Source organism: Phyllostomus discolor, chromosome 2, assembly GCF_004126475.2.
Source record: "Phyllostomus discolor isolate MPI-MPIP mPhyDis1 chromosome 2, mPhyDis1.pri.v3, whole genome shotgun sequence".
In the NCBI taxonomy this organism is placed as follows: domain Eukaryota; kingdom Metazoa; phylum Chordata; class Mammalia; order Chiroptera; family Phyllostomidae; genus Phyllostomus; species Phyllostomus discolor.
Genome location: NC_040904.2, coordinates 167,686,989 through 167,699,825, shown reverse-complemented (window position 1 = coordinate 167,699,825; position 12,837 = coordinate 167,686,989). Strand labels below are relative to the sequence as shown.

The window sequence follows — 12,837 nt, the reverse complement described above, 5'->3', positions numbered from 1 at the left end:
CTATGTTGAATTAAGAGAGGCGAAAGCAAACATTCCTGTCTTGTTCCCCATCATAAGGTCAACACTTGTAGTTTTTGCCCATTGAGTCTTATACTACTTATTTGAAAATATTCAATTTACAAATGAGCAAAAGTCTTGAACAAATACTTTATAAAATAAAAGTATGAGTGACTACTAAATGTTTGAAATAATATTCAAGATCATTAGTTATCAGGGAAATGCCAACTAAAATGACATGGATATTTCCCCAGACATTCACAAAAATGGGAAAAAAATTAAAAAGGCTGACCAAACCAAATGTTGGGGAGATGTAAAGGAGCCAGAATTTGCAAACACTGGGGTTGGTAGAACTATAGAATGATATGATCCCTTTGGAGAAATATCTGACAGTTTCTTATAAAACTTATACATACTTATGACCAACCCAATAATTTCAATACCAGAGATTCCCCAAAAGAAATGAAAATAATTATGTACAAAAAGGCTTTTATAAGGATGTTCATTGTAGCTTTATTCATAATAGTGCCAAACTGGAAGCAGTCTGATAGAATGGATAAAGAAATGGAGATACATTCATGCAATGATATATTACTGAACAATAACTGAGACAAATTACTGATACATGGTATGACACAAACGAATCTCAAAAACATGATGAATTCTTACTTAATATCTTGATTTGATCACTGTCAAGTTCAACTGGTCTACCCAAGCATGGAGCATCGTCCAGTGAGAAATGTCCAGCATGAAACTTGACAAACCACTTTTGAAACATTCAATCAGTCACAGCACCTTCTCCACACACTGCACTAATCTTTTCCTATATTGCAGTTGTGTTTTTACCTTTCTCAAAATAACAAAGCATAATATGCTGAAAATGTTACATATTTTCTTCCATCTTCAAAATTAAAATGGCTACACAAAAATTCACTAATTTTGATAAAATTTTTTGAATGCACGCTGGTATGACAGCCATCACAACACAGTCTAACAAAATCATTTTGAGTGCAGTTAAAGACAACTAAGTACTACTAGAACTATCATCCAGAAAAAAACAAATGAACTTTTTGGTCAACCCAAATAGTTTGCTTGGATAGTGGTAATGCTCCATATCCGAATAGGCATTTGAGTTACACAGCAATTTACATTTATCAAAATTCACTGAATGACACTGTTAGTATTAAGCATGTAAATTTTACCATAAAAGCAAAGGTGAAGACACTATTATTAAATTTTGAACTCTAGTTAATGATATGCATGTTGAAGTATTTAGGGTGAAGTGTACTGATGTCTGTAACTCTTTTGAAATGCATTAAAAAAGGTAATTGGTGAATGGATAGATGGACATGTAGTTGATAAGACACACATACCAAATGTTAATAGTGAAATTTAGATGTGATTATATGGATATTCACTGCAGGATTCTTTCAACTTGGCTGTATGCTTGAAATTAAATCACTGCTGAAAAACATTGAACAAAAGTTAGAATATTATAAGTAACAAAATATCAATGAAGTTTAATACATTCAATGAATAGTAGGGAAACATTACAAATTACTAAAATTGATTCACGAACAAATATCAAACCCAAATATACCACTAATCATTAAAGGAATTAAATTGGCAATCAAAAGTTTTCCTCCACAGCAACAAATACACAAGAAGTCCTCAAAATTTTAGAGGACTTCTAAAATCTTCAAGGAAATGATAACCCCCTTTTAATGAAAATATTTTAAGGATATACAAGGATGAAAGAAAACTTACTATTGATGCCAGGATCAGATGTCTAAAACAGACAAATCTATATGGGAAAAAAATAGACTAGTGATGGCGTGAGGGAGGGTTTGGAGTGCGACGGTGCACGGGTATGAGAAGATGAAGTGTTTTGAGACTGAGTTGTGGTAATGGTCACACAACTCTGCAAATGTGCTGGAGACCACGGCACTGAACAGATTGAATAGGTGAACTGTGTGATGTGTGAAACATAATTTCATTAAGGCTGTTAAAAAGAAAAGACCAGATGAATGCAAGAAAAAAATTACACAATCTCACTTATAAACATAAATAGGAAGCCCTTAAGTTAAATACTATGAAAGTTAATTTCATTTTCACTGCTCTATCTAGGTGGGGTGATTTCAGGAATGCAACAACCCTCCAACACCAGAACACCTACTGATACAATTGATTATTTAAAAAACCAAAGAACAGAAGTCGCATGACTACTTCAATTAATTAATTTTTCATTCAACCAGTATTTATTGCATGCTTATTATGTGACAAACATGCCCTGGTACTCAATTGAAACAGAAAATATATTTGACAAAATTTTACACCAATTGTTAGAAAAATATGGTTAGAAGGGAACTCATTTACTAACTCAAAGGTATTGATCAAAACCAGAACAAATACCATCCTTAATGCTCAAACATGAGAAGCTTTCTCATTAGTTCCAATACAAAAGATGTTTGTACTGGGGGTCCTGGCCACTGAATCCACTTTAAAGTATGAAATATATAAAAAATTGCATAGAAAAATAAGTTATTTCCTTTTATTTAAGATGAAATAACCAAAACAATGTAAAAATCCTATAGAATCTATAAACAAGCACTAGAACCAGGAAGGGAGTTCGGCAAAGCTGGCAGATACAGGATCAGTGCACACAGGACCACAGCATTCCCACATAATACAGGTAATCAAATTTTTAATTCACTATAGAAATAAAAACTGGAACATATCTGGAATATATCTAACGAAAGCTGTGTATGACATTTATCAAAATAAATTTTACCAGTGACAACAGCAGAACAGCCTCCAAGCGTAAAGATCTTGTTGAGCCCTTACATCAGCACTGCCTCGCCCAGCCATGGCCATGTTGTGCGTCCATGGACCAGAACTAGCCTCGCGAAGAAGGAAGACAAATGCACTCCCATGGGAGACTATTCTACTTGTATAGTTACTTCAGACTGCTTTGGCAGTGAGGTCCTCCTGGTGGAACTCCATCCTAGATATACTCTCATTTCTTTGCCCATAATTTACACATTGAAAATTTACTTATTGTGCAGCAAGCATGTTTGAAACCATTTTAATTTTCTTAAAAACGTAGCGAAGTCACAAAAAAAAATGTCTTTGATCTCTGAGTTTATATTCTCTGCTGCTGGACGGTGACAGCTCGCAGTTTGTAAATAAGCAGAAACCAAAATGTAATTGCAAAAAGAAATAATTTTTTAAAATTTTATTTTTGTTCAAGTACAGTTGTCTCCATTTTCCCGCCACCACTTTCCCCTGCCCCACCTCCACCTATTACCCTCAATCCTTCCCTGCTTTGGCTTTGTCCATGGGTCCTTTATACCTGTCTCTTGATGACCCTTCCCCTTCTTTCTCCTGTTATCCCCCTCTGGTTACTGTCAGTTTGTTCTTTATTTCAATGTCTCTGGTTATATTTTGCTTGCTTGTTTGTTTTGTTGATTAGGTTCCACTTATATGTGAGATTATACAGTATTTGTCTTTCACCATCTGGCTTATTTCACTTGGCATAATGCTCTCTAGTTCCATCCATGCTGTTGTGAAGGGTAGGAGCTCCTTCTTTCTTTCTGCTGTGAAGTGTTCCATTGTGTAAATGTACCATAGTAAATCAGTCATTTACTGATGTTTGACCATGATAATTTTAATCCACACATCTCTCTCCAAAATCTTTCTCACTAATTCTCCAATCATGTTGCACGGTGTAAGGGACCTCTGCTGAAATTCTGTTGGTTTCTTTCTGGAGTTGCCACAGGCCCTGTGCAGCATTTGCTCTGCTATTGACACTGTCATGTTCTGCCATTTCTGCAGTACCACTGGGCTGCTTGTCTAGCAGTATGCACGAGCTACAAGTCTTCTCTTGTCATGGGGCCCCCTCACAGCCAGGGATTTTTGGCCATAAGGTAAATGGTTTGAAGCAGGATAACCAAATATGTTATTTGTGGTCTCTATTTGACATGCATCGGTTCAACAAATGATTCCAAATATCCCCATTGTCCTTTAATGTCTCTACCTGCCATTCCATGGTGGCACCAATATATATCTTTTAGGTCTTTTCCTTGTAAATGACAGAATCTAATTTTGACTGACTTAAACAAAATAAATTAAGACAACAACAGTAATAAAGCATTAAAAAGGAAATTCATGAACTGGGTCAAGCATAGCCCACAACATCAAGGGGAGAGCCAGTTTGTCCAGGTGGTAAAGCAAATAGACTTAGGCAGGGGTAAGTCTATTATCCATGGGGATGGGTAGATCCATTCTGTTTGGATCTATTTCCATCCCTATCAGTTATCTCTCTGAGTCAGTTCCTCTTCTTAAAATAAGAATAACTAAAGCATTTACCTAAAACACTTGTGATATTTAATAGGATAATGTATGTAAAGTGCTGCGCTCAGTCCCTGATGTGATGCAAATACCTACTCATGTGTTCTTATTAGAATTCGTGTTTATAAATCTGCCTTGAAAAGACAATCTGGGATAACGCTAGTGATGTTATAAGCTGGGCCACTGGGATAAGCTGTCAGAGTACTGCAAAGACCTCTGCCTCTCTGAATCACACTCCTCAAGATTGAAATTCCTTACAGAGTGGCCTGACATTGACCATGGACCCATTCCTGTTCCAGCCACTGTGCCAGGAGGAATGGGTGAATAGAGAGCAGGGGAAGGGGAGGACTTGGGGACGCCATGATTAACAGTCTCTATGGAACCATATAGAACAAGTGGAGTTTAATTGCTAGGAGAATGGTAAAGATAGACCGGGGGTAATAATAATTTCTACCATACTGTGTGTAATAAATTAAACATTTTTATAAGAAAAATTGCTAGACGAAAAAGAGGTTCATCTACCCACCTTCTTCAGACTAGGACTGAGCTGGTATCATTCCAGGAAAAATAACTCCACTTCTGTGTGAGTATTTTTAGGAAAGTTCTAAGGCCCTGGCTGAGAGGCTCAGTAGGTTGGAGCCATCATCCTGTATACCAAAAGGTTTCAGGTCTAATCTCCAGTCTGGGAGAGTACAGGAAGTAATCTATCAATTCCTCAAGTGAGGGTTAAAAAGAAAGAAAGAAGGAAAAGAAAATCCATAAGGTATCTTGCAGATCCTGACATCAGAGAATTCTCAATATGCAGGCACTGTTAATTACAATTCTACCCAGGTTCCTAATCATTCTGATGTGGTAGTCTATTATTTGAAACTCTAGGAACATTTTCTCAACATCCTTTTCAGAGCTGCCTTCACCTCCTTGTTCTTCAGGCTGTAGATGAGAGGATTCAGCATGGGGGTGACCACACTGTACTGCAAGGAGAAGATTAACTCTCGAGTGGGTTCTGAATGTGGCATGAGATAGCGGAGTAATCCTGAACCATAAAATAAGACCACTGCCATGAGGTGTGAAGAGCAGGTGGAGAAGGCCTTGCCTCTACTTGTGGTAGAGCTGATGCTCAGGATGGTGGACAAAATCCGAACATAGGAGAAAACTACCAGGAGAAAATTTCCAAAGAAATGCACGATGCTAGAACAGAGCAGGGCAGTAAAGCTTGCTGTCACGTCAGAGCAGGACAAAGGGTAGAGAGAGGACAGCTCACAGCAGTAGTGGTAGATATTGTTAGCCTCACAGAAGTCTAAACTGAGAGCTACAAGGATATTGATGAGAGCATCCAGAAAAGCCAAGCCCCATGAGCCCCAAGCCAGCCCCACACACCGCTGCCTGTTCATCACCTGGCCATAGAGCAGGGGAGAGCTAATGGCAACATAGCGGTCATAGGCCATCACAGCGAGTAGGCAGGATTCAGTGCCCCCTGTGAAAAACACAAAGAACACCTGAGCCAGGCAGCCCTCCACTGAAATAGTTTTCTTCTCAGACAGGAGGTTCTCCAACAGCTTGGGCACAGTGACAGAGGAGTGGCAGAGATCCAGGAAGGACAGGTGTCCCAGGAAAAAGTACATGGGGATGTGAAGATGCGAATCAACCCTGATCAGCAGCAGCAGCATCAGGTTCCCCATCAGGGTCAGGAGGTAAATACCAAGGAAGAGCACAAAGAGCAGAGGTTGGATCTGGGGGTCAGAAGAGAGCCCCAAGAGGATGAACTCAGAGAAAACACTGTGGTTCCTCATTGCCTTCAATATGCTCTTCGGAATGTCAGACATAAATTGGATGAAGCCTCTTCTTTTTTTTTTTTTAAAGATTTTATTTAGTTATTTTTAGAGAGAGGAAGAGAAACATTGATGTGAAAGAGAATCATTGATTAGCTGCCTCTCATAGATGTCCCTTCCGGGGACAGAACCCACAACCCAGGCCTGTGCCCTGACCCATGACCTTTCACTTTACAGGACAACGCCCAACCAACTGAACCACACCAGTTGGGGTTGAAGCCTCTTCTTATGTCTAATATCCCAGTGTTTTAACCTTCTCCACTCACAAAGTTTCTTGCCCACTCAAAAACGTTATGTTCTGAAATGGCAAGTCTCTAGATTTCCTAAAACCTATAATTATGTTTTCTACAGAATTGCTACCCTACATCAATTCCCTGTCCATCTTTATTGTTCTTCCTTTAATTTCTTAGAGTTAATTTGTTCTTGTTTCATTATTAAATTTGTTGAAAGATTTTGTAATCTGTTCATAATAATGCAGTAGAAAGACAGAAATTCCAGGAGGAATAAGATAAAATTGCAGAAATGGTGTCTCTGAAAGCAGCGGGGTTTCAGAGCAGAAGCAAAGCATGGGTGGCCTTCGGGGACAGTGTGTTTACTCCATCCATCCAACATGCATGAAGTCAGTAGATTTGGTGGAGAAAGAAAGCACTTCTCATCTAATGGCTTTTGTTTTTCACTGAGTATTTAAATGAGATCATTAATGGACAGTGAAGAGAGGTAGTGGCTGGGCATTTGCCAAGCAAGGAGAAAGGGAATAAATTAAAGAACAGGCAGCACAGAGATATCCCAGGTGCTGTGCAGTTCATCACCAGAAACGGCAGACGGATATGGAAACACACTCTGGTCGTCGTCTCCATGCCCAGTCTGTGTGATCTCTTCACATTCAGCTCTTGTCTGCGCCCTCATGCCATTTGTAAATATAGACTGCCTACCAGCTTTCTAAGCCTTGACCTTTTCCCCCTGACCTGAACCAATGACCCAGATTATGACCGCCAGCGCAGCATAACCTGTCAACACTATTAAGGACACCATCTTAACCTTCATGTCCTGTTCTCTATCTTGTGTCCGCACTGCAAGACCAGCACATTCAGTTTCTCAAAAAACATGATTTCTTTCCCATGGTTTATCCAGATAATACACAGAATTAAAGCTATTCTCAGTAATTAAGTTCATATTACTTGTAATTCTTACCTAGTTGAGCAACAACTAACAGAATAAAAGAAAGACTTTTTGAAATCCCATGGCCCAGAAGATGAATAAGTTTGAATGTCAGTCTGAGAATTTGGTATTAAGGCAGAGTTTGAAAATTCCTGCTGATGTAGATCTCTTCCTTGATTTCTAAAAGAAGAAAATAAATAAATGGGTAAATTGTACATATTATTTATAAAAACCTAAATACTTCCAGTCATGTGAGGATTGCATTTTGTCTTATTATTACTTTATTTTTTTCTTTTATTCACCACTGTAGCTGTAGCTACAGTGACCTGGATTCAGCTGGAGAATAGTACATCCAGAGAACTGTACATCAGTGGCAGAAGATGATGAAAAAGCAAGGAATCAAATTATGAAACACAGACGGAGAGCCACCCGTTGTAATTTTAGAGGGCAGCAAAAAGAAAGTCCCCTTCTGTTTCACTCACCTCCAAACAGAGCTCCACTATAGCACTAGAAATTCCTTAAACTCCAGGAAAACTTTCTCTCCTGGAACTAAACTCCAAAGCATGAAAATCTTGCCTAAGACAGATCTGGAAATCATGTACTGTCAGGGGCCGGCCTCCCTCACAGGTGAAGTTGTCCTGTATTAGATATTTGAGGGGTCATAGAAATAAATAAAATCATGGCTTTTACCTGGCGCTACAATTTTACTATTCTCAGTGCTTCCTTTATTCAAACTAGTGAGTCCAAATTTGGAATGGAAACAGCTCTGAGAATGCTGCCACTACATGTTTTTCGTTATTGTTACAATTAGGTGGGGATAGCAGACTAGATCATTTCCAAAGAAAAGCTGCCTGAGAGGAGCGCATTTTAGAATGAGACTTACAAAAGAACCTACAGATTGTAACTGACTTGAAGGAGTTGCTCAAAAAGTGTCATTTAAAAACAAAACTGAATGTGTGAATGAGTAAGTGAATTAGTGAGGCTCAGGAGAATAGTCTAAGGCTTTACTACTCAGAGGGAACAGATCTGAAGGAGATCCAGCAAGGGATCTGGACAGCCTGGACTCACCTGAAACCAGATGCAGAAAGGGCACTGGAGAAAATTTTCACCAAGTAGATGGGTTTGTCTCAATGCTGTATCTTGTGCCCTGTTCTGAACTTACACATACCTCAAGGTGCATCATCATGTTGGATACCTATAACTAAAGGTATAATTCGTTTCTGGGCCCTGTATGTTTGGACTGCTTGGAGAGGGGTATTTTTGAGTCACAGGGCGCCCAAAGTCTACCCCTGATGTCCTGACCTACTGCCCCCTCTTACAGCCAGCTCGCAGGTATCAGTCTCCCCAAACCTCCAGGTTGCTGGTATAATGTGGGCTTTCAGCACCTGAAACAGGGAATATAGCAAGATAGAGGAAAGAGACTTGTCTGGATTGTCCCACATGTAAAATGAAGACAAAAATAATTACTTTGGGCAGTTGTGAGTCCTTAGCTGACTAACATACAGTGCTGAAAACAATTGAGGTGCTGAAGAATCATTAGATTCTCTTTTCTTCACCCCAAATCTAAGTGTATAATTTTCCCAAAAGAAGGAAGAGAAGTAGTTTTAAGGAAAAAAAAAAGCATTTTAGGTAACAGAAACAAATACTATGTCAGAGAGAAATGTTCTTCTCCCTCCAGTCCGGAAAACAAAGACAAGATGAGAGGACTCAAGAGGAACAGAAGTGCCTGGTGAGGAAAGACAAAAAGTAGTGGGAATTGAGGGTAAAAATATCCTACGTGGGACAGAGGAGCAGTGAAAACTGTCAGAAAACAGCAGAAAATCATTACCGTGTTTCCGGCTTTTCCTGGTACAGGATGCATCCGGCTTTTCTGAGTGGGCGGGTGTGCCTCTGAGCTCAGGAGAAATTCACAAGACAGAAAAGGTACCACAACAGTTCAATCATGTGAACTGACATTGCTTTTTGCATTTAAGACTTTTTGTGCTTAAAGAGAAATATGTAAGCTCAGTACTCAAAAGCCTCTGCAAATAAGGACTTCAGAAATCTCTCCTAAACTTTGACAGCATTTTTTGTTCTTATCTCCTAAGGGCTCCATAAAATGACAGAAAAGAAAAGCTCAAAAATGTCAAATTCCTAATAAGTAATAAAGCAACTTCTTTCATACTTCCTTGAGCATAATTATACAATCATTTCTTCACAAATCTCTCTGTAACTGTTAATATATTGTTAAGAGCAACTTCCTAACAAAGGAGGTTCAGGTCTAGCCATTCAGAAGGGCTTGTGGGTTAAGGTGTCCAATGGGATGGCAAGGTATGACCTGAAAACCCAGGGGATGGATGTCTGGGTCCATCCTCATTGCTGGAGAGCTCAGCCTGAAGCATACTTTGGATTCAGCTAATAACAGGTACTGGAAGATCCCGCTGGGAATTCCTACTGAAACTGACTCACAGCTTACCTTTACATCATTTTGCTAATGTTGTCATGTATTTAACTGTTATATATAATAAAGACAATTATTAATGTAGATAACATTATCAGGTCAATGGTAATTTAAATTTACCTCCAGAGTTGACCTTTTTTGTTCAATTTTTTTCTACATCTAGAATTGCAAATTCAATAGCTGAAGCTAGATTTCTGTGGATGACTTTAACACAAATTAGACAATGTTAAGAAGTATAAGCAAAGGAGGATAGTTCTCCTAAGGGCTCCATAAAAGAACAGAAAAGGTCAAAAGGAAATAGGAACTTCCATCTGTGAGCATTTTCTTTCTCCGGGAAGAACTCAATGTTTCCTGTAGCATAAGTGTTCTAGTGATGTATTTATCTCCACTTCATTCTTAAAGGATGTTTTACCGGACATAGAATCATAATGGGGAGATATTTTTTATTCAGTACTTTGAAGGTAATATCTCACTGTGTCCTCTGTTTCCTTGTTTGTCCAATGTTTCTCTTGAAGTCAGCTATTAGTCTAATTCAGTGATTTTCAACCAGTGAGCTGCAAGAATTTTTAAAACATGCAATACCTGGCTATTTAGTCAGAGGCACTGACCTCTTTTTCTTAGATTGTCAAATAGAAAAATGATAACAGTCAAAATAACAATAGCTGTTTGGTGTGGATGAATCAATACCTTTTTCCCCAGACTTGCAAAAAGTAACATTTTTTGGTGTGCTGCAGAATTTTAGTAGTTTATGTGTGCCATGAAATGGAAAATGTTGAAAATCACTGGTCTAATTGTGTGTCTCTAAAGTTAATTTGTCTTTTTATTTTCTTGCCACTTTTAATATTTTCTCTTTTGGTTTAGTAATTTTATTATACTATGAAAATGTGACTTTCTTTTTATTTATCTTAGGATTTATTTATAAGACTTCTAGCATTTGTAGCTGATGCAATTTTTAGTTTGGAAGATTTTCATCCATTATCTTACATATTGCCCCATTTTCTCATCTACTATTCATTCTTTCTCTCTTCTTTGGAACTCCACATACATATAAGTTCTCTGCATTCTGTACATTATTTATATCATATTGTCTTTTTTTGCTTTATTCTTTCTGTGCCTTGCTGTACATATTTTCTTCTTATCTATCTTATACATCACTAGTATACTCTCAACACTGTCTAATCCCCTTTAAATTTATACATTAGGATCTTAATTTCAGCCATTGATTTTTATGTTAGAATTTTCACTTAAATTTTTAAATAGTTTCCAGAAATATTATACCAAAATTCTCAGTCTTGTCCTAAATCTCCATAAATAGTTTAAACTTTAAAGTAGTGTGTCTGGCCCTGGCTGGCGGAGCTCAGTGGATTGAATGTGGGCTGCGAACCAAAGTATCACAGGTTTGATTCCCAGCCAGGGCACGTGCCTGGGTTGCAGGCCACGGCCCCCAGCAACCGCACATTGATGTTGCTCTCTCTCTTTCTCCCTCCCTTCCCTCTCTAAAAATAAATAAATAAATAAATAAATAAATAAATAAGTCTTTAAAAGAAAAGTAGTGTCTGGATTTGTTTCTACGCTCTCTAGTTTCTGTTCCCTCATATTCTTGTTTATTTTTTTTATTAAGGATAGGATATTATGATGAAATTATGGAAATTACTCAAGATTCTGGATTGTAGTCTCTTCCTCCAGGGAAAATTTCCACTTTCTTTTGTCAGACAGCCATGGGCATCAGCGGTCCCGTGGGCATCCTGTGGATACCTCTCAGTAATTGCAGGGCTGAGATGAAGCTGAATTTCAGCCCCTACAAAGCCCACCTGCCACCAATCCAACTTTACTTCAGGCGGTTGCCCTTTGAGGTTCCAACCCACCCCTTGCTGGCCCTTGAAATCCATTTTCCCCATTAACTTGAGGAAACTGTCAAAATAACCTTTCCTAATCTCTGTCACCTCTTAAAGATGCCCCAGTGGGGAAAAGAAACCTCAAATACTGAGCTTGCTTCTCTGGATTTTCTTTGTGATAATGGCTCCAATGCTGCTTTCTTAGCTTTCAGATATCTTCAGAGCAGATCTTAAAAATATGCTGTTCAATGGATGGACCAGAGATTATAATGCTAAGTGAAATAAGTCAGTCAGAGAAAGACAAATACCATGTGATCTCATTTATATATGAAATCTAATGAACAAAACAAACTGACAAACAAAATAAAAACAGGGGCATGGACACATGGAACAGACTTAGAGCTGTCAGAGGGAGGGAGGAGGGGGAGGCCTGGATGGAAGAAGGTGAAGGGAGTAGCCAAAGAACATATATGCCTGACCTACAGACACAGACAACAGTGTGGTGATGGTGGAGGGGGCTGGGTGAAAGTGGGCAAAGGGAGGGCAATGGGGACAGCTATAAAAATGTCAACAATAAAAATAAAGAGAAAAGAAATATGCTGCTAAGCTTTTTGTTTTTGAAATTTGTGTTGGTCCAAATTACCTGGTTAGTAGTTACCAGATATGAAAGTCCCTGATAATATTATTTTAGTTCATGCCTATTCTATTATTATTAGGCTTTGCTAACTTACATATATGATAATGCTGCTTTTCTTCAGTCCTTGTTTGGTTTACTTTACTATTTTGTCTGCATTTTCCTCTAATCTCAATTTTTTTCACTTTCCCTTTTCTTCCAACCCTTTTTAAAGAAATGTGCACATTATATATTTCTACCAAAGGAAGCATAAGCAAATAATCTGAAATTTTTTAGTTTTTTTCTCCTCGATTGGTTTCTTCCTTTTGTTTGCATTTCATATTAATGAGGGTACATTTGGATGAAAATAAGAGAAAACCTAAAAAGCCATAGTTTAACCCATAAGAATGTTTACTTTTACTTACAAGTAAGTAATGGGGAGGTATGAGATTTTGAGTTTGTTTTAGCATTTTCATGGTAAATCAAGTATTGGTTCGATGTGGTTATAATTTTTTGCCCTTTCTTTCCTAGTCTCATTAAGGCTCCTGTGGCACCTTGCATCACGTTCACATAAGTCTGCCCGCATTCGAGAGGGGAGCAATGACTATTCCAGCA

General features: G+C 38.3%; 1 protein-coding gene across 4 annotated transcripts; it reads right to left on the bottom strand.

The window, feature by feature from the left end:
* Positions 1-4,283: 4,283 nt before the first annotated feature.
* LOC114513056 (olfactory receptor 8S1-like) lies at positions 4,284-10,461 on the bottom strand. 4 transcript variants are annotated; one of them, XM_036019115.1, is made up of 3 exons: positions 9,163-10,461; positions 7,661-9,060; positions 4,284-7,514 (listed from the first exon to the last, which is right to left on the bottom strand). In XM_036019115.1, the coding sequence occupies exon 3, from the start codon at positions 6,168-6,170 to the stop codon at positions 5,220-5,222; it is 951 nt and encodes a 316-aa protein (XP_035875008.1). In that variant the 5' UTR covers positions 6,171-7,514; positions 7,661-9,060; positions 9,163-10,461; the 3' UTR covers positions 4,284-5,219. The 4 variants fall into 4 exon arrangements, with proteins under 4 accessions (XP_035875008.1, XP_035875006.1, XP_035875007.1 ...); XM_036019113.1 differs by having other exon boundaries at positions 4,284-9,060; XM_036019114.1 differs by having other exon boundaries at positions 4,284-8,719.
* Positions 10,462-12,837: the final 2,376 nt, after the last annotated feature.